At 34.0% G+C, this 26,191-nt stretch overlaps 4 protein-coding genes across 4 annotated transcripts in view; 2 read left to right on the forward strand and 2 right to left on the reverse strand.

Moving 5' to 3' along the window:
• The window catches only part of DAAM (Dishevelled Associated Activator of Morphogenesis), a 44,294-nt gene extending 31,421 nt beyond the window's left edge, over positions 1–12,873 (reverse strand). Inside the window, exon 1 of the mRNA XM_008194579.3 lies at positions 12,682–12,873. Within this exon, the coding sequence (XP_008192801.2) occupies positions 12,682–12,744 (63 nt within the window). The 5' untranslated portion in view covers positions 12,745–12,873. The remainder of the gene's footprint in view (positions 1–12,681) is intronic.
• LOC659088 (sialin) lies at positions 559–2,244 on the forward strand. Its single transcript, XM_965420.4, has 2 exons — positions 559–659; positions 708–2,244. The coding sequence occupies exons 1-2, from the start codon at positions 635–637 to the stop codon at positions 2,093–2,095; spliced, it is 1,413 nt and encodes a 470-aa protein (XP_970513.2). The 5' UTR covers positions 559–634; the 3' UTR covers positions 2,096–2,244.
• On the forward strand, positions 4,642–10,588 carry LOC659168 (sialin). Its single transcript, XM_965495.4, has 5 exons — positions 4,642–4,724; positions 4,770–4,960; positions 5,010–5,480; positions 8,861–9,232; positions 9,279–10,588. The coding sequence occupies exons 2-5, from the start codon at positions 4,933–4,935 to the stop codon at positions 9,785–9,787; spliced, it is 1,380 nt and encodes a 459-aa protein (XP_970588.2). The 5' UTR covers positions 4,642–4,724; positions 4,770–4,932; the 3' UTR covers positions 9,788–10,588.
• Positions 12,874–18,747: 5,874 nt separating the features above from the next.
• fs(1)N (female sterile (1) Nasrat) lies at positions 18,748–26,179 on the reverse strand. The gene is made up of 14 exons (XM_008194672.2): positions 26,015–26,179; positions 25,781–25,969; positions 24,777–25,735; positions 24,462–24,730; positions 23,935–24,415; positions 23,784–23,883; positions 22,791–23,735; positions 22,635–22,744; positions 21,133–21,481; positions 20,714–21,088; positions 19,673–20,670; positions 19,478–19,628; positions 19,143–19,429; positions 18,748–19,097 (listed from the first exon to the last, which is right to left on the reverse strand). The coding sequence occupies exons 1-14, from the start codon at positions 26,136–26,138 to the stop codon at positions 18,777–18,779; spliced, it is 5,658 nt and encodes a 1,885-aa protein (XP_008192894.2). The 5' UTR covers positions 26,139–26,179; the 3' UTR covers positions 18,748–18,776.
• Between the last annotated feature and the right edge of the window lie 12 nt (positions 26,180–26,191).

Consider the following 26,191-nt stretch of genomic DNA (forward strand, 5'->3'; position numbering starts at 1 on the left):
ATATTTATAAGCGACTTCGCAGTGATTTTTCAAAAATTGATCTTTCTTATAACAAAAAGTTGAATAATTCCGAAACGAAAAGAGATAGATCCATAATAATAAAGTTACATTATTTTTTTACGTAGAATCTAATTTTGCAAAAATATATAAGAGTGTTCTATTTAAAAAATATCACCCTGTATACAACACTCTATTGTATATTGAAAACGGCATGGCAATATTTTAAATAGCAAAAAAGTTATAGACCGATTACACACCCTATGTGTAGATACGAGCCCTAGAAGAAAGTAACATTAACAAAAAAAGTTATGAGAAGAACTTACACGAATTTGTTCCTAATATTCCGACAAATAAGTATTTTTCAAAAAATGAAAAACCTTGACCTTTACTTCCTTCGAAATTCTAATTTGTTTATTCTTCTGCAATCTACGAAAAGTACCGCCAAACACTGCTAATTAGCCCGATAAAGGCGCAAGCAGGGCCACTTGACGCCAACCTTAACCAAACTTGAGTTATTTAATTTGCAAAGATAAAAAATACCAATAAATTTAAAAATTAATTACACCACACTCTAGCTATATAATTGATACAAGAAGAGAAACCACGTCCAGATAAACACGAGTAACAGACCAAAATGTCTTGCTTGAATAAATTATCAGGTGGGTTAATCTAATTTCTTCAGTAGAAAATTCACATTTGTTTTATAGAAATTTTGAATTGCCGGCGCATATTATGCCTCATGGTCTTCAGCTCGTTCGTAATGAACGCAGTTTTGAAAATTAGTTTCAACATAACAATCGTGGCAATGGTCCGAAAGGAGAACGACACAAATCCCGATTTGTTCGACTGGAACGAGGGAGAGAAGCAGAATATTTTGGGCCTGTTCTTTTGGGGCTTCGCCCTCACGAAAATCCCAAGCGGCCGACTGGCTGAAACCATCGGCTCGCGTAAAGTGACGGGTTGGTCGATGGTTCTAGCCTCAATTTTAACAATTTTGACACCGATCATCTGCTATTGGAATTATTACGTCTTGCTGACGTCCCGAGTGATGATGGGGTTTTTGATTGGGGCCAGTTGGCCCGCAATTATGCCTTTGGCCGCCAAATGGATCCCCCCGAAGGAACATTCCGTGTTTATCTCATGCCTGGCATCCAGCGCAATTGGAGTAGCCCTGACTTACCATCTGAGTGGTTTCATTATAGCAGCATATGGGTGGCAAAGTGTGTTTTACCTTGCCGGAGGTGTCTCGCTTTTATGGTCCTTTGCCTGGTTCTACCTCATCTATGACTCACCCCAGCAGCACCCAAGGATTTCGCTGCATGAAAAACACCTGTTGGAGTGCCAAATCGATAAAAGTTCCAAGCCAAAGCGACTACACTTCAGCCAAATTCCCTGGAAGGAGATTGTGACGTCTGGCCCAGTGTGGGCCATCGTGGCGGGCCAAACGGCCACTTTTTTCGGCTTTACGACCCTGTGCACCCAAGGGCCGTCATACATGGACCAAGTGCTCCACGTGAACATTGAACAAAACGGGCTCTTTTCCGGAATGCCCTACTGGGGCGGATACTTCGCAGCCCTCACTTCGGGATACCTGGCCGATGGTTTACGCAAATCGAACCGTTTGTCAACCACAACCATCCGAAAGCTATTCGAAACAGTCTCACTTTTAATCCCAAGCCTTTGCATGCTGAGTCTGGCCCTCTGGGGGGACTCGACAGCCGTCGCTTTGACCGGATTTACCATCAGTTTGACCGTCAACGCGGTTAGTACAGCTGGTCATTGTGCAAATATTTTGGACATTTCGCACAACTATGCCGGGACGATTTGCGGTTTAGTGAACACCGTTTCAGCTTTTAGTGCCTATTTCTCCACCAAACTTGTGGCACAACTGTTGCGGAATGATCACACGTTCCAAGAATGGAGATACCTTTTTGGGATTTTGTTTGGGAGTTATTTCTCCACGACTATTATTTATTTGGTTTTGTGCTCCGGCAATTTGCAGAAGTGGGACGAACACAAGATGCAAGAGAGGAAGACAAAGAATTACGAAAATAATAATGAGCTGCAACTGCTCAGTGAGAAAAGTGTGCCATAAATATAATGTTCAGGTTTTTTGATTTTGACTGATGTATCTACTTATATTAGGTAAACTGAGGCTTTTATATCTACATATTTTATTGTAGCATAAACTCCAAATGTATTAATTGATGTATTCAATAATAAAATCTTATTTAGTTAATTCAATTACCTATTAGAAATTTCTTAAATCCCTCAAAAATGCTAAAATGCTCAACGATAATTAGTTTTAAAAAAAATCGTGTTTTGAGTTGAAAAATTAGTTACTAGTCACATTTTATAGTGAATCTTACGGTGACGAAAAAAAAGCACATATGAAAAATACGGACATGAAAAAAGCTCACAAACATAAAAACCCACAAGAAAAAAATCCACAGAAAAAAAGCTCACACAGAAAAATGCCCACACAAATAAAAACTAACGTAGAAAAAAGCTCACACAAAAAATATACATAGGTATATCAAAAACCCATGGAGAAAGAATAAGCTATCACGTTTCTTCTCTAGTTCCTATTCATTCATAAACTGTTTTTTTTTCATATTCTACTTTCATAACTCATATAAAAAAAATCATTTTGTGGCATCTTTTTCAAACTCACGATAGGCATTAGTGCGGGGAGTTGTAAAAGAGCACCGATACTTTTCTGGTTTAAAAATTATTAAAAAAAAAACACTAGAAATATTTTCATTAGGTATACATAAAAAAAAAATCTTACTTGATTACCTTTTCAACATTACAAGTATCGGATAATTTTGTCTTGTTGACAATAATTTTTGTTGTTCATGATTCTAACATTCAATTATTTAAATTCAGTTAAAATAAAAATTAAAATTTTTTTGAAAGAAATAAGCTAATTTTTATCATTCCGGTTCAGCGGTTCTTTAAATTTGTGACCAAAAAAATTTTTTGGAAAAACATTTTCGATATACAAAAATTTTACTTTCCAATGCGTTTTCCTATTCCCTACCCAACGTCAAATTTTTGCTAAATCTTTCCCTATCATACGGTATACAGTGTTGATATTCATAATTTGCAAGAATATCCATTCAACAAATTATTCCAAAAGGAATGAGAAATGCGGAGAGATTACTCAATCTAAGCTATTAAGCTACACGTCGAAGCTATATCAGCTATATCAGTTTTCCAAAATTTTAAATTTGTAAGTAAAACAAAAGAATTACAACAAATAAAATTGAGATGTCTTTGTCTAAAAAAATTGAATGGTTACGCTTTTGATTATCATAGTTTATTCTTTTCTTGAAGGATTGTAGCAAAAACTAATTATAAAATATTAAAATATTTTTATTTTTACCTAAATAACTATAAACTTATAAATCTATCCATGATTACAGAGATTTTTTTTTCAGTGAGTTATTTTTTCCGTAAGCTTTTTCCTTCTGGGCTATTTTCATGTGAGTTTTTTTCTGGTTGGAATTTTTTCATTGAGGTTTTTTTTTCTAGGTGGACTTTTGTCTTTGTGGGTTTTATTCTGTATAGGCTTTTTTTCTATGTGGGGTTGTTTCCATGTGAAGTTTTTTCTCAGTGCGTTTATTTCTGTATTTCTGTTTTTCGCTGTGAGCTTTTTTCCGTGTGAGCATTTATCTTGTGGGCTTTTTTCTTATGGGCTTATTTCATGGATTCGTTTAATTTCGACGTTTACGTTATAATTTTTTAGTGGAAATAGAATAAAGTGATCGACCGTCCTGATCTACCCAGGACAGGTTTAATTTTTTACAGTTTTGTCTTATTTTTATGCTCATGTCCTAATTTGTCCCGATTTTCATACAGACTGACCCAAAGGTCCTGGTTAACTTAACATTTTTAATTAAACAAAGAATAAGCCAAATAATGAGAAAAACCGTTCACTTTACCTCGATTTCTCGGCACTTTTTTTGGTCTCAAAAAAGCCATATATCCATACACCTAACTCATGCTTTAAAAATAAAAAAAGTCTCGACCATAAATCCTACACTACTTAACATTAAATGAGAAGATCTTTTGTTCGCTGAACAAAATAACTGAATATGACATCAACATGGTACCTAATGAATTTTAATAATTACCATTTAATTTTTAATGTTCATCTCTTTAATGAATTCTGCTCTGTCAAAACATTTTAAAAGCCAAATAATAGTTATAATAATTTTCAGCTTAACATATCTTTTTAGCATTATTTTTGTATTATTCTTTTATACCTTATTCTCTTGGTAGTTTTTATTTCATTCTTTGAATTTGAATTTAGGCTCACTGTCCTAAAAATTATTAAAAATGACGTAGGTATATGTAAATGTATAATTATTAAAAGAGTAATTATGTCGAAACAACGTCACTAAGTTTTAGCTTGTGATAAACTTGATTATAATTTTATTCGATTATAAAAATAATCTATGTTAATTTAACATTTATTTTTACAATATTTGAGTCGTCCAATAAAATACAAGTTCAGAAATCACATTTAGTAGAACATTGGCCCTGCTGGATAACAAATAAAGGTAAGCCACTGTTACTGCAGTTTCGATGACACTGAAAGTAATAAAAATATTGTAAATCTTTTCCTATGTCTCAGCAAGGAGATAAATCAAAACAAATTGTTATCGTTTTGCAAAGAACAGTCGTTTATCTTTGACATAAATTTAGTGCAATTGATGGTAAATAGCCTCAAGGCGCAACTTTATCTTTAAAAAATGTTTTAGCATTAATTTATTGTCGATATATAGTCAAAAAATGTCGATAATTGCATCCAGTAAACAAAATTGACGAAACTCGTCTAATCTGCATTCGCGGCTTTGGCTCTTCCTCCGCATTAACAACCGCAACCGCACGTATCATTTTCGATAAATTATTCCAATTAAAATCATGCCTCCACGATGGCACCGACTTTCAGGTAACTATCACTAGAATTAATCCCAAATTAAACGGTGTGTTAATTTTAGAGATTGCCACTTGTCGTCGCATTTTATTCGCAATGCTAACCAGCGGTTTTATTGTAAATACGTTCGTTAAAGCTATTTTTAACATAGCTATAGTCGCAATGGTCGCCAAAGACCAACCCAACACTTTTGACTGGACTGAAGGCCAGAAACAGGAAATACTCGGGATTTTCTTTTGGGGTTTTGCTATCACGAAATTTCCGAGCGGAAGATTAGCCGAGATAATCGGTTCGCGTAAAGTAACCGGATATTCAATGGCTGTTGCTTCGGTTTTAACCGTCCTGACACCACTTATCGCATCTTTCAACTACTACGCCTTGTTGGTCTCCCGAATTGTGATGGGGTTTGTGATTGGGGCCAGTTGGCCCGCTTTGATGCCTCTGGTCTCGAACTGGATCGGACCAACAGAACATTCAATGTTTATGACGGCGTTAGCTTCGACTTCCATTGGGTTCGGCTTATCGTCTCTTGTAGGTAGGACTGTACACAAGACATAATGGGTGGTGCGAATAAAAATGAAGTAGATGCTAATACTACAGTACGGTGAAGTAAATACTTAAATAGTTCATGGGTGAAGTAAATGCTATTTTTTGAAGTAAATACTTTACTTCTGGGATTAAAAGACTACAGTTCAAAGTAGGTACTTTCTGTTAGTAGCAGATACTTCTCCATAGTAGTACCTACTTCAAAAAATGTGATTCTTGTCGTCATGTTTGTGGCAAATTTAAAATCTTAAAATTGTCCATTGTGGAATTAAATTAACTAGATGCCCCCTGGTGTTGACTTTTGACTTATCAAAAACAGTAATATGCAATTTTTGTAAATTTTGTCCATTAATTTAATTTAATTTAATTGATTTCACAATTAGACTCCAAAGCACTTCAAACAGTATAACAAAAATTTTATATTTTAAGGATACTTCAACGGTATTACCCTCAACAGTAACATTATTTCCGGATTGATTAATTAAAAAAGAAGAAAATAACTTATTAGTTATTTTCTTCTTTTTTAATTGTTTTAAATTTATTTTTCAATTTTTTGTTATACTTGCCAGAAAGATAAAGAAATATACTATCAAAAATAGTAAACATTTAAAAAAATTAAAAATGACGACATTACTCAAAAACCAGTGACGGCTCAAGTATTACAGTGATGTCAAAATGTACCATTTTCAAGAATAAAATCGACCTGCTCGAGAATTTTTTTGAACATTAAATGTGAACATTAATTTTTTTAATTCTGAACATAAGAAATGCTCTGGCATAAAAATGTTACAGTATATATTTCTAGGAAAAATACAATTTTTTTATATTTGTACAGTTCATAACTAAATGCTTACATCTTTTTTAATAAGTTCGTTCATCATAATTTCTTCTATAGTCGATTTTTTTTATAATCAACTGTCAAAAAGCTGCCAGATTGGCATTATCATAAATAGTAATTTGTTTAATTAAGGTTGGTATAATTTTTTATCTAGCAAATTCAATTTACAAATTTTTCAAGTTGTCTCCAATATTAAAACACAGAACAACACATTTAGTTGTTTTAGACCACCTTTAGACTAACAAATTAGTTAGTGATTAACACTAACGTCTAATTTTCAAAAATGTCAAATCTGGTGTTCAAAATGTCAAATGCAGAATACAGTCAGTTTCAAAAGTGTTTGGACACGAACTTTAGGGTGGATATAGTCTGGTTTTTATAAGAATTTTGACACTGACAGTTGATTATATAAAAAAATAAACTATAAGTCTCTACATTTTCCTGTTCCTGTGTGGCCCCATTTTTTCAACAAATAAATAAGAATTAGTCGCGTAGTATGTACTCGAAGAATATACCACAAATACACACAAAATTGAAGTATTAGCAAATACTTCTTTGTCTAGTAAGTATATACTACAATCATGTTCATGGAAGATACTACGGGTTTAGTACCTTCCGCAAAATTCAAAGTAAATACTTTGAACAAAAGTAGGTTCTTCAGAAGAGTAGAATTTATTTGAAGAACTTACTACAACTTTATAGTTTTAGCTCTTACTTCATTTTTATTTATACCACCCATTGATTCTTTGAGCGAGACTGTGATTCTTGTCAGGTAGGGGACAATTTTAAAATCTTAAAAATGTCAAAATTTTACACACAATCCATTCGGTATTTAAATTAACTCGATGCCCTCCGGTGTTGACGATTTACTTATCAAAAACAGTAACCCATTGTTTTCGGATATTTTTATTATTATATTTGTTAAAAAAAACAAAACAAACAATGGCCCCTTATAAAATAAAGCAAAATCGAAAGTATAAAGTCTTTTATGTGTAATTTAATTATCAATAAGTTTTGAACTTTTTTACATTATTTTTTTTTTGTTTGAATTTACTTTAAATATTATGTTATACTTGCCAGAAAGATAGAGAAGTATACTATCAAAAATAGTAATAAAAAATGTCGGTGGCCATTTAAAAAAATTAAAAAAAACATCATTACTCAAAAACCAATGCCGTCAGATATATTACAATGGTTTCAAAATGTACCATTTTTCTGAAACATGAACAAAAATATTAATTTTATGGGTTACTTTAAACTTGCTTTGTATATCCAGACATTTTTAACTTTAAACATAAGGAATGCTTTGGCATAAAAATGTTACAGTATGCATTTGGTAATGTGATAATGTAGGTAATTCTAAGAAAAATACAAAATCTTTGAGTAGACAGACATATTCGTACAGTTCTTAAATCTTACTTAAATATCTTTTTTCTAACTCTGTACAATTTCCTGCTACACTATGGCACCATTTTTCAACAATAAATGAGAATTAGTCGTAGCATGTACTCGAACTTCATAGAAGTGCAGAATATACTACAAACCCACGCAAAATCGAAGTTTTAGCGATACTTCTTGGTCTAGTAAGTACTACAAAAATTTTCATGAAAGATACTACGGGTTTAGTACTTTTTGGAAAATTCAAAATATATACTTCGAGCAAAAGTAGGCTCTTTAGGGAGTAGAATTTACTACGACTTTCTAGTATTAGCATTTATTTCATTTTTATTCATACCACCCAATGGGTAAATACTTCATGGATGAAGTAGATGCTACTTTTTGTTAGTAGCAGATACTTGTCCATAGTAGTACCTACTTCGAACGATGACTGAGATTGATTCTTTAAGCGAGACTGTTATTCAAACAATTTCTCCTTATAAAATAAAGCAAAATCAAAAAGATAAAGTCCTTTATGTGTAATTATCAATTTTTTAATTTTTTTTAGTGCTATTTTCTTATTTGATTTTATTAAATTTATGTTTCAATTTTTTGTTATAAGATAAAAAACGAGAAGATGAAAATGTAAACTATCAAAAACAGTAAACAAGGTGAGTGTTGCTATTTACAAAATTAAAAATGGCGTCGATACTCAAAAACTAATGATTTCTAGGAAAAATACAAAATTTTCAAAATTATTTTTTTTCTTAAATATCTTTTATAAATTCTATCATAATTTCTTCTCTGTTTTTTTCCTGCTACGCTGTGGCCCCATTTTTCAATAATAAATGAGAATTAGTCGCGTAGCATGTACTCGAAGTTCGTGTAACAGCAACTTCATAAAAGTGAAGAATATACTACAAAAATACACGCAAAATCTTAGTCTTGGTCTAGTAGGTACTACAAAAATTTTCAAGTAAGATATACGAGTTTAGTACTTCTCGAAAAGTTCAAAGTAAATATTTCGAGCAATAGTAGGTTCTTCAGCGAGTAGAATTTACTTAAGAATTTGCTATAACTCTGTAGCATTAGCATTTACTTCATTTTATTCATACCACCCACTGAATATCAAGACATGAACAAGATTCTTGTAGGTGGTGTCCTCATTGCGAATTACGGCTGGCCCAGTATTTTTTACACTGCTGGAAGTGTTGCCCTTTTATGGACGATTTTGTGGTTTTATTTTATCTATGATTCGCCACGACAACATCCAAGAATATCGCTAGAGGAAAGGGAAGATATTGAAAGCAAAATCAAAAAAGATTTTGTGAAAATTAAACTAAAGTTCAATGATATCCCCTGGCGCAAAATCTTTGTGTCTGGCCCAGTGTGGGGCATTGCAATTGCCCAAATGGCCAGTTTTTTCACCACAATGACCATAACAACGGAACTACCGTCTTATCTGGACCAAGTTTTGCATTACGACATTTCAGAAAACGGCGTGATGGCGAGTTTGCCAACTTGGGGTCAGCCAAATCAATAAAAATTCCCGTCTTAATAAATAATTTTTAGGGGTTTATGTGACATCGTTAGGAAGTGCGTACATCGCTGACCGCCTTCTGCAAACCAACACTTTGTCGACAACCACGGTGCGAAAAACTTTCGGGACGACTGCCTTCCTCATCCCTAGCATATTCATGGTGATTTTGGCCTTCTACGGGGATGTAGCCACGGTTGTTTTAGTTTCGTTCTGTATCAGTTTGGCCATAAATGCGTTTGCTGTGGCCGGCCACTGTGCGAATATGTTGGACATTTCTCCGAACTTTTCCGGGACTATTTGCGGTCTAGTCAATACTGTTGCAGCAATCACAGTGTATTTTTCAACAAGGATTGTTGGGTTGTTGATACGAAATGGTCACACGTACGAAAATTGGCGACCACTGTTTTGGATTTTGGCCGCGGTTTATGGGTTCGGAGCCGTGAGCTATTTTGTCCTGTGTTCGGGGAAAGTGCAAAGTTGGGACTTGAGGGAGCCCGAGAGGGAACCCCTCAAGAAGGACAACCGCGGGGAGAGCCCCTGAAAGTATTAACTGTGCCGTTTTGTAAATAACACTTTATTTTTTAAAAATCATTGATTTTTAATTACAAAATACATACGTAATTAGATTTATTCTCAGAAAAACTCATCGTCTATAAATTTAACATTGATCTTTACTCATCGATTAAAGGGGCGAAAATACACGTTAAAAAATTTTGAAAGTTATTTACAAGATACATTCTTCTACTAGGGCTGTAGAGGGCAAAGTCTTTTAAAATACTATCAGTGCTTTATTTAATTCGGAAAAATTCCTGAAAACTAAAAAAATTGATGTTCTTTGAACATTAATCGTATTTTTCTTCAGCAATGAGTATTAGAGAAAAAATGAAATATTTTTGGCCCTGTAGTGGACACTTAGGAATAAAGTGGCATTTTTTTTAACTTGAAATTGTCAGTCGTTAATTCGTAAGACTCTTAAAATGAACTTGCGGTACTGACCTATGATATCAACGATCCTTCTTTTATTGCTATCGCTTCAATTCAGTGGCGCACATTCGCAGATGTAGGTTAGTTATAGTCAAGGATAAGGCTGGAAATTTTTATCGGTGTATCGATTATTAAAAAATATCGATACAATTCGGTAATTATTGATTATTCATCAATATTTATTTATTAAAAAATATTTATTAATATCGTTTCAGCACAAGTTATTTTTTAATCTTTATAATAATAATTGCCAGCCCAAAAAATTGATGATGACATCATAGTTCATAAACAAAAACTAACACTAACACTAACAAAAATTTTATGTCTAATATGGCGATTTAAGAAAAAATCGACGAGTTCGAACATTTTTTGCAAATATATTGTTAGGTATTAGCTAAATAAATAAATAAAAATACATAAAATTGTAAAATAGTTATTTTATATCTCTCAAATCACATTAGCTAATATTTTTTGAAGTGCATGAATAATTTATAACAGCTAATTTTGAGAAGAAATGCGACGTTGGTGTTTTTATAGTTTTGAAACAGCTATAACTATAACTTCAAAACTTTATGATCTCTTCGTAAAATTCAATACTTATCGATGTATATCGATAAAAATGTAGGTATTTATAGATAAATGATAGTGCATAATAAATATTACTGTTAAATTTTAAAAAGTTGAAATAGTAAAATACTTGTTTTGTTAAATACATAAGTATATCTCTAAATTATACAAAGAAACCATAAATTATTGTACTCGTAGTTATGTACCTCATGGTTTTGCAAAAAAATGTTCGAACCCGTCGATTTTTTATTTTACATCGCTATCTTTACACATACAAATTTTGTTAGTGACATTATTTGTTTTTAAACTATGATGTCATCCTCAATTTTTTGGGTTGGCAATCCTTAATTGTTCTTATTAGATTTTTCACTTCTCCATTCAACAGTTGTACAAAAAATAAAATCTTGTACATTATTTTTTTTAGATATTATCTTTTTTACTATTTTACGTTTTAGTTCAAAAACAGAATACTATTCCAACATAATTTGTTTAGTAAAAGAAAAGATGTTAACGACGTGTTTGATTGTTCTACAAAAATTGCACAATTAAATTGTGAAGTTGAATCATAACTAAACTAAAATGATATTATTGAAATTTGTCGGAATATCAATAAATATTGATAATTATCGATATTTATCGATTATAATCTCGATTCATTAATAATATCGATATATCGATAATTATCGATTAATAATATCGATATATCTATATTTTTTGATAATTATGTCGATCAAGGATATATCGATACATCGGTAAAAATTCCCAGCCTTACCTCTGGGATCACATACCTCAAAAACTTACTGAACACTTATTCTTATTCAACATATTCTACTGAATTGGAATCCGAAATTAATTTTTCGGTTTTTCCTTATGAAAAATACGTTTTTGTAGAAATTTTTGAAAAACATATCTTCCTTCTGGAGAAATCTAGAAACGTCTTTTTTTTGGAAAAGATTGCTCAATGAATGTAGTTTTAAACGTAAATACACAAGTTTTAGTTTTGAGAAAACAAAACTGAGAGAACTGGAAAACACCACAAAAGAAATACGCGACAATGTCATTTCAAACAGACCGCAGTAACTTTTCAAAATGCAATAACTTGTCGAAATGATTTTTGCACCAAAAACTTATCTAAGCTATTTTCTTCAATTTGTCTTGCTTATGCATAGATCTATCTTTTAAGATAAAAAAAAATTCGCATCTCGAAAATTTTACTACACAAAAAAGAAACGTTACAAGGAAACTCAGTATTCTTTTATCAAAACTAAAACTCGTGTATATTTGTTAGAATCCACATTCATTGAGGAATCTTTCGAAAAAAAAGCTTCTAGTAAAAGAGAAAATACGACGATGTAAACACAAAATTTGTCCAGTTTTATGTTCTTCAAAAATTTCCACAAAAACGTGAAAGCAGTTTCAAACTAGAAATCGAGCTTCAGATTCCAAGTCAGTAGAAATTTTTTCATAACAATGAGTTTAAAAAAACGTATGTCTTCCAACCCGAACAAACAAATAAATTATTAATTATTGCGCCCTACCTCTCCTGGACCTCTCCTGTCCAGTTGACGTAGAGTAGATTAAATATGTGACGGCAAATGTCTTGTGGCAAGTTATGTTAGAAACAGAGACATTCTCTGTTTTTTATCTTGTAATATCTCAAAATTTTATCGAAACCCCAAGCTGAAATAACAACAAATAATCCTGACCTGTCTCATACAAAAATTAATCTTTCTGAGGCCAGCTCTGAGAAGTATCCGAAGTCAATGTCTTATCGCCTAAGTGATAAGCCGCCGATTGATTGCCCGAAGACCGTCCACAAACGCGGAGAATTATTTAAATTGGAAACGAGAGAAGGTTGTAAAGAGTGCGAAAAGCTCACTTCACCTCTGGTAAAAAGCTCCCAATGGTGCACTCTCCCAAGCACTGCACAAATCTGCACTCATTCATTAAAAAATCACAAAACAAGCACTGATCATTTAAGTGCAACAGCCGGTCATCGAGATTGTCACATGTTCACTAACTTTAAACCTCCGACTTGATGCTGTTTAAAGGTACACACACGATACGCATGCACATCTGTGCGTGTATGTTCACTCTTCCCTCGATTCTCAAGCCACCCTTTGCCCCTCCCCAACCCCAGACCGTATGGAAATTTGAATGAACAGTTGGCCCCCGAAAAACACTTTCTTCGCACCATTTCATGCAAATTACCCCCATGGTGGTCGGAAAAACCATTGTGAATTGTGGGTCACTTATTGTTCGATTATCAAATAAAAGAAATTTCGTAATTAAGATTTTTGTCGTGGCTGATGACTCGTCGTCGGTGCTTGAAAGAGCAAGCTTTTGCCAGATCATTTATTTTAATAAGAGCTAATATAGTTTAATTCAAAGAAGCTCCTTTGAAATCGCGGTTAAATACGCTCTTCCTGGTATCGCGGCGAGTTTATTTTCTTCACGAGAGGAATGCCGGGGAAGAAAGAAGGATGATTTTGCGCAAATCTACTATCGAAGCAATTAGTTCTGGCGAACATGTGTGGGAATATCGGGTGTGCCAAAAAGTAAAAAGCATGTGCTTTAGGGTGCCGTAATGAACAGCTGCCTTTTAAGGCCGCATGCCATGGCACGCGCCAGCCAGGGATGTACAAAGTTGAAATTCATAAAATTTGATTCAAAACGCTGTTTTGGGCGAGTGTGTTTTATAATCTGGTCGGGCAATCCCACATGTGAGATAATTCAAATCGTCCCAAATTATGTAAATTACGCATTGTAGTTAAGTCGGTTCCCCGTGGATTTATCCAGCCCTGAATAATATATGAGTTCCCTTCGATTTTAAATTACACCTCGATTGTAGTCGGTATAATATCATGTTTCCTCTAACACAATACTATCTATAATTTGAACGTCGAATCTGGCAGGAGGGTCGGTCTCGAATTTGTTGTTATGGTTAAAAAGTTGCGTAACGTTTCTATTCTTGTCTTGTGAAAATAAACATTCAATTCACTCATTTCGTGGTTACTTTCGGACATAAAAACCAACCAACGAAACGCATCTTGTTGCTATTTTAGATACTTCACTCAACTACTTCTATAATCAGTGGGTGGATTCAATTGTAAATGATGGGGCTTTCGACAAATCGTCATTTAAATTGTTTATGTGCTTTGCTTGCACCTAGTTATTAGCTTTTTCAAGCAAACGTCTGTTGTTTCAATTACGGGGGAAAAAATTAATCAACTGCATCGTGATGGTACTTGGATTAATATTTATTGCTATTTCCAGACAGTGCAATGTTTTTATAATTATCGTCCTCGAGGCGGACAAAAGCAGTAATTAAATCTCGCACAACTATGCCGATGTTCCAGTTAACGGCCTCACAATATTTAAATAAATACACTTTTGCGTAATTTTATCCCGCTTGTCACAACATTAGTGTCTCTGAAACCACAAATCAAACAAACCTTTTATGTGAAACATCTACAACATGCGATAGCTCTCAAGAAGAATTAACATCACTCACTTGGCTTTCAGCACGATGGGGCGTTTTGAAAACAATGATGAATTTGCATTTCCGCGTAAAAATCGTAAATATAGGAATTTGTGCACATTTGCAAAGTAAATAAATTCAAAACAAAAGCGACATTTGCACGTTCAGTGGCAAAACCACGCATGTTTATTTTTAGTTCTTTCTTCCGAATTCCAGCGCACCTAAGTCCGGTCTAAAAATAAACTACAATGGACTCGATTATCACTGCTATTATTTCACTCGGGAAACAGACTTGAACTTGAACATCCAATCTTTGTAATGTAGTAAAATGGATCGTAAATAATTTTCAAACTTTTCCAATTTTCGTAAATGATTTACGAGACGAAACTCATTTTATGGTCCTCTTGACCTTTCTCAGACGTACTAAAAATCCTTGGTAAATGTTTCAAATTGTATCTTCGTTGCTTCCCTCCAACATAACTTCAATACTGGAAGGTCAGTTTATGTCACGTCTCGACTCTTCTCGTCATAAAACGCTTTTTACGACAAAACAGTTATTTCCAAAATTAATATTTTTGGATTTTGCCCGAAATAGACCAGTCATATTTCACCTGATTATTAATGGTTTTGTACGTGTTCTGACGTCTAAATTTAAACCTAGAGACTAGAACCACGAGAGATATACATCATAAATTAACAAACTTATTGATTGTTTGGTACTTGATATCACTATTAATAGACACTTGATTCGATAAGAAAAATTCTGTGAAACTCAATAATAACGTACCTCTGGCTTCCTTCCGGTCGTTTCAGTCAAAACAGTGTGATTGGAGAATTACAAAACTGAAAAACTCGTCCTTATCACAACCTAACTAATCAATTCCGCCACTTTTCAGTAAATTTCCCGACTCCGGTCGTTGCACTACCGCAAACATTTTGGCCGGGTCCGGTACAAATCGTTCATTCCACCACCGTTCAGTCACAATTACCTCATTTTGCGCTTTTGTCCCGTCTTTTGTATCAAATTTCTCACAATGTGCGTTTTTATTTGTTTATTGTGGTTCAGTTAATTAAATTTGAGTATTTGTGCTGAAAAATTGCGTGTAAACTGCAGTGGAATGAGCAAAGTTTGGTTTTCAGCGCAGGCCCGGAGTCCTCCGTGTGATCGCGCACGTCTGAATCGATTTTCCTGAAATGACTGAAACGAGAGATTACATCTCAGTGTTGTGACTGAAACGTTTCGTCTGCAATCTTATCAATTAAGCGGGATTCATTATTGGTGACACAGCCGGTGGTAGTAAATTTTCTTAAGCTTCTTAAACGGTTGCAATGATTTATAACGGAGCTCGATTTAAAATCTGACTAATACAGTCGCGAGAAAGTATGATAAATAAAAGACTGCGCTATAAAGTAATAAATAGGTACATTAGTTTTGATGCTAAAGTAATAATCCAGCTGTCGCTTCCACTTGATTAACATTATTCGAGTTTTTCTCCACAGTCTTTTAACTATAGCGTAAGATAATGACCGAGGAAACGATAAACTCACTTATAACTCCAGGCGCAACAGTTAGCTCAAATCGGAAAAAACTATTTATTTACATTAAAAATTGAAATTATATGTCACCCGAGAAATATTTATAAGATTAATTAACACTTCCGCTTGGTTTATTCAAACGAATAGGTGGCAGCTGGCTATTTGAAACATTTTCAGGAGTATTACCTACATTCTTTACATACTCTCGAGGGCTATTATTAGAGCGATTTATTTCGTCCGTTAACACATTAACAAAAACGATTTTTAACTCACAATGTTACGGCCTGCAGTGGATTGAAAATTCAGTCGTAAACTTTATCACGCCATCTGAAAATTTAATTTCCGGCGACAGGAAACGTCAGATTTTATTGCTAATATCGCACATTTCGATTCTACTACTTCTGGTGACTCTGTAATAATAATATATTTAAAAGGGTAGTAATAAAGCGATCAGTAATAAATTCGATTTTGATCAGTAAAAAATAATAAATGATCAGTATTTAATTCATTTTTGCACAGTAAAAAATTTAAATGACTAGTAAACCACGCAAAGTATTTTATTAAAATTTACCCAGTAAAAAAATCATATATGCACAGTATCTAGTTTCAGTTTGCACAATTTAAATAATAAACTCTCAGTAGCTAGCTTGCAGGCTGGGGCTTCGCCCCAGCAAACTAAAAGGATACAAACCCCTCGAACGATTAAAGTCGAAAATGTAAAACTTGAAACATGGAATTTTACATTTTCTAGTTTTGAGATGCTATAATTTACTGTGCATTTATTATTTTTACTTTGCATCTATCATTTTTACTGTGCAATTATTATTTTTACTGTGCATTTATTATTTTTACTGTGCATTTATTATTTTTACTGTGCATTAACTATTTTTGCTGTGCATTTATTATTTTACTGTGCATTTATTATTTTTACTTTGCATCTATCATTTTTACTGTGCATTTATTATTTTTACAGTGCAATTATTATTTTTTACTGTGCATTTATTATTTTTACTGTGCAATTATTATTGTTACTGTGCATTAACTATTTTTGCTGTGCATTTATTATTTTACTATGCATTTATTATTTTTACTGTGCATTTATTATTTTTACTGTGCATTAACTATTTTTGCTGTGCATTTATTATTTTACTGTGCATTTATTATTTTTACTTTGCATCTATCATTTTTACTGTGCATTTATTATTTTTACAGTGCAATTATTATTTTTTACTGTGCATTTATTATTTTTACTGTGCAATTATTATTTTTACTGTGCAATTATTATTGTTACTGTGCATTAAATATTTTTACTTTGCATCTATCATTTTTACTGTGCATTTATTATTTTTACAGTGCAATTATTATTTTTTACTGTGCATTTATTATTTTTACTGTGCAATTATTATTTTTTACTGTGCATTTATTATTTTTACTGTGCAATTATTATTTTTACTGTGCAATTATTATTGTTACTGTGCATTAAATATTTTTACTTTGCATCTATCATTTTTACTGTGCATTTATTATTTTTACAGTGCAATTATTATTTTTTACTGTGCATTTATTATTTTTACTGTGCAATTATTATTTTTACTGTGCAATTATTATTGTTACTGTGCATTAAATATTTTTACTTTGCATTTATCATTTTTACTGTGCATTTATTATTTTTATTTTGCATTTATCATTTTTACTGTGCATTTATTATTTTTACTGTGCAATTATAATTTTTACTGTGCATTTATTATTTTTACTGTTCAATTATTATTTTTACTGTGCATTTATTATTTTTACTGCGCATTTATTATTTTTACTGCTCATTTACTATTTTTACTGTGAATTTATTATTTTACTGTGCATTTATTACTTTTACTGTGCATTTACTATTTTTACTGTGCATTTACTATTTTTACTGTGCATTTATTATTTTACTGTGCATTTATTATTTTACTGTGCATTTATTATTTTTACTTTGCATCTATCATTTTTACTGTGCATTTATTATTTTTACTGTGCATTTATTATTTTTACTGTGCATTTACTCTATTTACTGTGCATTTAATTTGGACCCATTAAAAAACAAGTTTCATAAGACCAGTCTTAAAGCACGAATCCAGTTTCAAAGAAAGAATGAGAGCTTTAAAGTCTTATGAAACGAGTTTTTTTTTTAATGTTTTTTGTAATTTGCTCCCTTTTTGCCGTTTTTAAACAAAAATTGTTACTTTATTCGATTTAGGAATTTTTGTGACAGTTGGTATATCTCAATTTTGAAAGTAAAAAATTGATTTAAAATTTTTGTTTTATCAAAGTTTTGTCAAAAAAGATTTTGGATGACAATGGAGGTAATTTTGCATGAACGCCCTCTTTTTGCTTCTTGCTCACGTAAAAATTTTCGTAAAATGTTTTGTCAAATAATAACTATTATTATGAGATCGCACTTGTGGACATTGAGTGCTTTAAGATGCCTATTAAAGCGTCAAAATGGCGGCAAATTACAAAAATAATAATTAAAGTATTGCACTTTTGTTAATGCAAAATTGTATCCTTCGCTGGTTGATAACTTGCACGTAATACAATTCCCTCGAGCTTTCATCCTCCCTCAGTCACGTATATTAAACCTCATTTCAGTTACTTATACTCGCATGATTCATGCTCAATTCCAGTCAAGAATGTCGATTTTTCCTAATCGTTTCACGACGGGAAACAATAAACCTGGCACTCGGCTAAAAAATCTTTTTTGTGTTATAATAAATACCTCAGTAAGCACCTCACTTCCTGAAAAAAAGGAACGGGTTTACGACCCTGAAGTGAAAAGTCAGTGACTGCTCGCAAATATTGAGACAGAAACCCTTGAATTTAGGGTTCATTGTTTTAGGGGTTGTGGGAATTTAATCCGCTGACTCATCAGCGCAGGGTGAATCAAATGATTAAACTTGCCAACAATAAATTTTATTAATAAAGATTACAAAGTACATTGTAAATTCTCCTCCAGTTGGTTTCCCAACATTATAGCTTCCATAAAACTTAGTTTATTCTTATCCACGACCCCTATTAGTTTGCGTTCCGACACTCCAATTGTGATTAGTTCCGTTCCTTGGATTTTGGAGGACAATTTATGTTTGAAACCTTCGATTCCCTTATATTCGTACACCTGTAAAACGCTTTGATCTTCCAAGAACACTAGGAACGTTTCGCCGTTTTTAAACTCGAGTGATTGTAGGGACGACGGTTTGTAAGTCGCGACTTTATGAAACATTTTTCCTTCGAACACATCTTCGTAAATCTGGCGGAAAAATGACAGTGAGGAATTTATTAAAGTGTTAAATACCTTAATAAAGTCTAAACTGCCCCTAACACTGGTCTCCTCGTGACTAGCAACAGCCAGTAAACTCCTTTTATTGCTTCTAATCCCGACTTTCATTACAACAAGATCACTGCCTTTACGACCGGGGAAAAACGGATTGAATTCTTCAGTACAGTTACCTCTAATTATTTTTTCAGTCTCGTAGTTGAAATCCTCAACGATGGGGTCTTCACGCTGCAATCTAATTAATTTTCTCCCAGTCCGCAACGCCAAGCCGGTGGCGAAGCCTCTAGGAACGAATGCCAAGTTGTCTGAAAATAAATAATTGCAATATCGCTCCCACAATTGCTTATCTCCACCTTCATCAACTTGCCACTTCCTGTACCTGACCACGGTGTCCAGCTCTGTTAAAACCTTAAATTCGGTGACTTCGTTGCCACTAATCCCGTAAAAAACTCCAGGGACTAGTGACTCTTGCAACAGCTCTTGCTCATCGATGTTGGCAACATGCTGAAAAAATTCTCGGTGTGATTATCTAAACTTGGTTAACTTACCACGAAATGATTGTCGATTACTTGCCAAAGATTGGTCCCTTGAACTTTACAAGTGGAATAGAAAGCCTGGTTACGTACGACTAAATACAATAAATTGTTAACACGGACTGGGATAATCTGTGCAACTAAACCAAAGTGGAGGCTTTGCACAAAACGGAACTTATCACCAAAAGTGAATAAATATGACTCGCAATTTTTCCGCTCACTTATCAACAAAAAGACCCTGTCTCGGTCCTCAAAACTAAAAACTTGCTCGATTTCGTTTTGGAAATTGAGCATTTGTAGATTTTCCAAATAACTGAACTTGTAGATTTGGTTTTGTAGCTGGTCACGCATGTAAGTCAAGTCTTTGCAAATGTTGGTGTAATCGTCAACGAGCGCCTTTTCCATTGCGTATTTGTAGCTGCGTTTTTCCGCAATCTCGCGACTGAACTTGGCAAAGTTGAGGCCGTTTATTGTTCCAGAACCGGTCGTTTCTTCCAACACCAAATCTTGCTCGATGACCCAGTTCTCGGTGATATTTTGGGTGTACGGTGCTGATATTTTAACCCCTTCTGAGTCCCACTCCGTGACGTTAATCCCATTAACTAGACCTTCAACGATTAAATCGTCCCCGATATTGACTTTTGATTTAAAATGATAAACTCCGGTCAATTCCTGGTCCGTGTTTGTTGTGACAATACGCTCGATTTCCATTTCGTTGAGCAAACCCGTTAATTGCAAGTCGTTTTCGATGAAAACATTACCAGCGAATTCAACATCCGAGTCAATTTCTTGCACCGTGTTAAGCAGGACCGTGTTTTCGAACTCTTTTGGTAAATTGTGAAAATTGGTGGAGTTGCCCACAGGCAAGTCTTCGAATAAGTTAATTGTCTTGAAGCACAATTGTGTTAGGTTTTGTTGGGTCTTTAACGGCACTAAAGTGTCGATGTTTACGTCGTTTATAAAATCGGTTCGTAGATTATCGACAATTGTAACGTTTTCAAACGTGAATTTGCCTACGAATTTGCCTGATTTTGTTTCAAATAAGTTGTTACAAACCTTTCATGAGTCCTTGATTTACGAAGATGGCATCAACCACCCAAGAAGTGAGATTAACATTGTTCAAGTCGTGCGTTTTGAGATTATTGTTTACGATCATGTGGTCGATGAAAGTAGGTTTAGTGAATCTGGCAGTGCTCTTTATGGTAGCGTCCTTCGTGATCATTACCATATCGGACACAAATGACGGAAGGTCGATGTTGTTGATTTTTCCAACCACTCGGATATTTTTCTCAAAATTTGCCAGGTTTTTGAAAGTGGTCCGCCCTTGTAGTCTGAAATTGTCGTCGGTGTAAATCATTCCGTCTAAAAATTGCTGGGCCGAATTGATGTGGAGGTTGTGGATGTGGGGCAAGCGGGCGAAAAGAACGTCTCCTGAAAGAAATTTTCACGAATTTTTATCACAATACACGTCCCACCTTTGATGCGAATTTGACTATCGTTGACTTGAAACGAATCTGTTATTGCTTGAACTGAAACATCGTTGAGGGTTCCAACAGTGAGATTTTCACCAAACTGGACGTTTCCCTCTACAGTAAGTGGGCCTGCAATTTCCTGAACTCCATAATTTCTTAAAATGTTGGGCAAAACCACGTTGTTAATTTTTTGAGTTTCTATCAATTTGTGAACTGTGAAACCTTCAGGGAATGTTTTAGCGCCCGAAAAAGTCACATGTGTTTCGTTCTTGTAAACTATATTTGTAACAAATGTAGTGAAATCAACACCACCAAATTTCTCAATTTCGACGGTTTCAAAGGAAACATCATCCTGAAACAAATGTTTTAGTTATAATAGTATACTCTATGGCATAAAAATTGCAGCACCAAGAAGGAATTTGAATTTTTTGACGAAACTTAGCACAAATGGTCGACTATTAGCGAGTAATAAATGATTAAAATTTAAACGATTTTAATCTAGTGGTAAGAGAGTTTTTAACATTTCAGTTCTTTTACCAGCAAGTGTTATTCTTCCAATTTTTTGCTTTTCTGACTATCTTTTTATGTGTTTTTTTTTAAATTCGTTTAGGTTTAAGTGTTCTTAAAGAGCAGTTAGGCCTGGAGACGACAAAACCAAAATTACTAACAATTTAAGCAGTTTTGAAAAAGGCATGATTTTTGGACTACAAATTTTGGACTACAATTGCTAGTCGTTTGGATAGAAATCGAAGTATCATTAAGCAATGTTATGAGTCATAGACTGGAGAAGGCCCAGGACAGCGCGAAAGAGAAAACATTTAAAAAAAAAACAAATGAAGTCCAAAATGGTCGTTTTCAGAGTATAGCTATAATTTAATTACAAGACAAATTTTTGCCCAATGGGTGGGTCTTTTATTACGTCAGACTGTTTACCATTGAAATTGGTTATTTGGACTGTTTCCTGTTGGATGTTCTTTGTATGGTAGGAGTGGGAAAAAACGCATATCTAAGCTCATTCCTCCCATACTTAGGAAATCCAACAAAAAGCAGTCCAAATGACCTAATTCGGTGGTAAACAGTCAGAAGTGAAGTACGACGATTTTCAAACTCAACCATTGCACAGAAATTTTTCATGTACTTGAATTGTTGCCATAATCCGAAGATGACCATTTTGGACTTCATTTGTTTTTTTTAAGTCTGCTTTCTCTTCTGGTTTGTTCTGAACCTTCTCTAATCAATGACTGATAAAATCGCATAATAGTACTTAGATTACTCTTCAAACAAATAACATTTTCGCCAAATAAAAAACCACCTATTCGTTTTCCAAAAATTGTGCTTCTTTAAAGTTTATTTAATTGTCGGTAATTTGTTTTTTGTCGTACTCTAGGCATATTTTCGTTTTCATAACACTTAAAACTTAGTGAATTTCTATTCCTAAAAATTCCTATTCCTTCTTGGAGTTACAATTTTTATGACACTGAGTATAATTTTTAAATCGGCAGTACATTGAAGACCAGGTTGGTCAAATTGTGCTTCGTGATGTCCAAGGCACCGCCAAGACTCATAGTTGATTTGTTATCAATTTTATCAACTTCAAGCGATTTTGTAGACAAGTCTAAAAATGAAATTTCGTGCAAAAATCAAACAATTATTAAACTCACTTGTAATGTCCACCTTTCCGGCGACAATTTTTGAAACTAGCTTCAGTTGTAACGAATCTGAACTAAACTCGCTGCAATCAACGTTATTTAATTTATTGACTGAAATTGAAGTGACGAAAGAATGACCCAATTCGAAGTCAGCCTCCACTGTTTGGTCTTCAGTGAAACTCATCCGATTTTGGTTAAATTCCTCCAAATCAAAACCTTGGATTTTACCCTCAAAATCTCCCTCAACGACGCAATTTTCAACATCAAGTGCGTCAAAAAACCGGTCTTTTCGGCGCACAATTTCAGCCTCAAGTTTATTAACAGTCAATTCATCCTCGAAAATTAGAGTTGAGGAAATGTATTGTTCCCCGTCTAACTTGACCAAGTCCTCATCCAGTTTCGTGATATTGACAGAATCGTAAAAACCTCCAATTTCAACATTACCAAAAGTGACAATCCCATCAAGGACACTCAAATTTAGGACCTGGTCGGTGTTTTTTGTAACAATACTGTCCAAGTTTACGTTTGTGACACTGTTCGAGCTAATTATTAAGTTTTTGCGAACGGTTAAACCCTCAGGGAAGGTTTTTAAGCCTTCAATAAAGGGTTCCTCTTCACTAGAGTACACCACATCGCTCAACATTGACTTGAAATTTTTCCCGTTGAAACTGTCCGATAAAACAATCAACCCTTCAACTTCCAAATTTTTGAAGTGGCATTTGGCCGTCACAAAATCGGTTTTTAGGAGAGTGGGATTTGGGAGGAATTTACTCGCATGTTCGCCTATTATTTCACCGTCAACGTTCAGACTTTCTGTTATTTTCAGGTTTTTGAAAGTTGTAGTTTGTGGTATGCTTTGGTCAGTGGTGCGAGTTATAAATTGTGATGTATTGATGCCATTGATCGTTCCCTCGCAATTGACTTCAGACGTTACCAATTTGTTGAATGTTTTAACCCCTAAATACGAAAAAATTGCACCACAAGTTAACAAAATCGCAAAATTACCGGTAATGTTTGGAAAAATGTTATCAGTAAAAACGTATTCATAAGGGAATTTCAAATTGTTTAAATATTCAATTCTGGCGTCTCCTTCAACGATTACGTCCTGAAAAAAATGGTGTTTTACTAATCGTAAAAATTAAACGTAATTGATTACCCCTTCAATATTTACTAATCCGGGAATATAATTCCTAATATTGCGGAGACATAACTGGCTCAAAAAACTATCAAAATTTTCGCCGTTTACTTGATCAACTGTAACATTCAACGGAATGAAAAGTGACTCAAATTCAAGTTGACCCGACTCGTTAATTTGGGCCTCTGTTGGAATAAAGTGGTCGTTTAATTTTTGAACAGCAGCTTTGTCTGTTTTCACATTTTCGAAAATAATTTCCTCATCAATAGGCGCCTCCAAATTGATAACTTGGTCCTCAAATTTGGCTCCATTTACTTGATCAGTTGTGAGATCTCGCACAATTAAATGATTCTCTAAAACCAAATCGCCATCAATTGTGATATTTTCACTATCGTAAAGAAGTTGATTTGAGTTAATTCCGTTGATATTTTCAAAAAGCAAATCTTCAGTTTCCAGATTTTTGATAAATTTTGGGCCCGAAATGACCCCAATGTTATCTCTCCTGAAACAATAAATTAGACGCGTGTTAACACCGTGTGAACCTATACAAGACAATATCTTCAAGAAGAGTGTTAGCCAATTCTTCGCCTATTTCCCCAACTTGCACTTCTCCAGCTGTTACGTTACTTTTGATTTCAACAACATTGTTAAAAATGACCGAAGTGTAATGCGTCGGACTCGAATCGATTTGTTCTTTCATAATCAAAACATTTGCATTCATTTCATCCAATTTTGCGCTAACTGAATCCAAATCAAACACCTGTTGTGACTTTGCCACCAATTCGTTATATCTTTCTTCTTGAATATTTATCAAATTCTGCAAAACCAATCTATTTAACTGGAAATAACGGCCCGCTGCATACATTTATTTCATTTTTTCGCTTGATTAGATCTTGTAATTGTTGGTCAAGAGGGTTCGGAATTTGCCTAATTTCAGTTTTGATCAAAAACAAATCGCTCGAGCGATTTTTACGCGGAACCACCAGACCCAAATTATTATCAATGTTTATCAAAGCAGAGCCTTCAATGCCACCCTCGTCCGGCAGACAAGATAAACCCAAAACCTCCTCCCCGTAATACAAACAATGGATATCATCATGCTCCTCGAATTTATCCCCATTATAGGCAATCACTTCGACGGCGAAAGATTTATGGCCTCCGTGAAACAGCGAACGTTGAGCAATCAACATAAAATCGTCACCGTAAACGGACAAGTCCATAGGCAACCAGAAATTCACTCCGCTGAAGTGACTATTGGACAGATTCTCCTTCAGGAAACCCCTTTTAACCAATCGGTAAATCCCCGCATTCATGCCGTTGATGGCAAAAAATGATTTATGGCCACAGGTGAAAGAAACAACGCTAGTAATGCCACCACTGGTTAAATTTTTGTAACTAATAAAATGATTATCGCTCGTTTTGTAAATTGATAACTGGTTGAGCGATTTTTGCGGAATTGCCATGAAATAATCAGGGCCTGAAGTGACCACGGCTGAACTTTGTGCAAAATCAGACAACTGTAATTTCTGGCGAAGCCAAAAATTCGGCGAGTCTTTTAGTTCAAATTGATACAAATCGGCGGTGGTTTGTGAAAAATGTTGGTTTATTATCAATATGTGAGTGTCATACTCGATTTCGAAAAAGTTGATGTGACTTATATTTTTGTTAATGGGCCAAACCCAAAAAAGAAAAGGGCCAGGTTCGCCCAATTTATACCAAAACAGTTCGGTTGTTAACGCAATCACAATAACAATTTCCAAATCTTGTAAACTGGAGTTCCAGTTTTGGAAAATTGCAATGTCGGTGATATTTTCCTCAAAATCTGTTACTCAGTTAATGAATTAGTTTTTAAATTTATTAAACTTACTAATTTCTTGCGACTTTTGTTGCAAAAATTCGTTTTTCTCCTTGTTGAGGGTTACAAGGGAAATGAACACGTTTTTATTTGAAAAACCAACAAGGTAACAGATCTGGTCATCACACAGACTTTTCCAGCTTTTTGCAACATAATTAAACTTGAATTGGTCGTCGGCTGTGATGTTTGTAATTGTGAGTTCTAAAAATTTGTGTAATATGAGATCAAAAATCATAAAAAATGTACCTTCACGGTTTTGGTGGTTGGGATCGTATTGATAAGAATGCCACACATGTTCCAAACTCACACAATTAAAAAAATTTGCCAACACTAAAATTACACAGAACAGCGGCATTTTGCACACACACATTTGGAGAGATAAAACAGAAAAGAAGGAGAGATAGTTTATCGGGGGAAGGACGG

The sequence above is a fragment of the Tribolium castaneum genome, chromosome 9 (genome assembly GCF_031307605.1).
Source record: "Tribolium castaneum strain GA2 chromosome 9, icTriCast1.1, whole genome shotgun sequence".
NCBI lineage: Eukaryota > Metazoa > Arthropoda > Insecta > Coleoptera > Tenebrionidae > Tribolium > Tribolium castaneum.

Excerpts from the sequence above, each read along its gene's own strand:
- LOC659088 (XM_965420.4), top strand. The coding sequence starts at position 635 with ATGTCTTGCTTGAATAAATTATCAG. Across the intron at positions 660-707 it reads TTGCTTGAATAAATTATCAG|AAATTTTGAATTGCCGGCGC; the intron begins GTGGGTTAATCT and ends TTTGTTTTATAG.
- LOC659168 (XM_965495.4), top strand. The coding sequence starts at position 4,933 with ATGCCTCCACGATGGCACCGACTTTCAG. Across the intron at positions 4,961-5,009 it reads ACGATGGCACCGACTTTCAG|AGATTGCCACTTGTCGTCGC; the intron begins GTAACTATCACT and ends TGTTAATTTTAG. Across the intron at positions 5,481-8,860 it reads CGGCTTATCGTCTCTTGTAG|GTGGTGTCCTCATTGCGAAT; the intron begins GTAGGACTGTAC and ends AGATTCTTGTAG.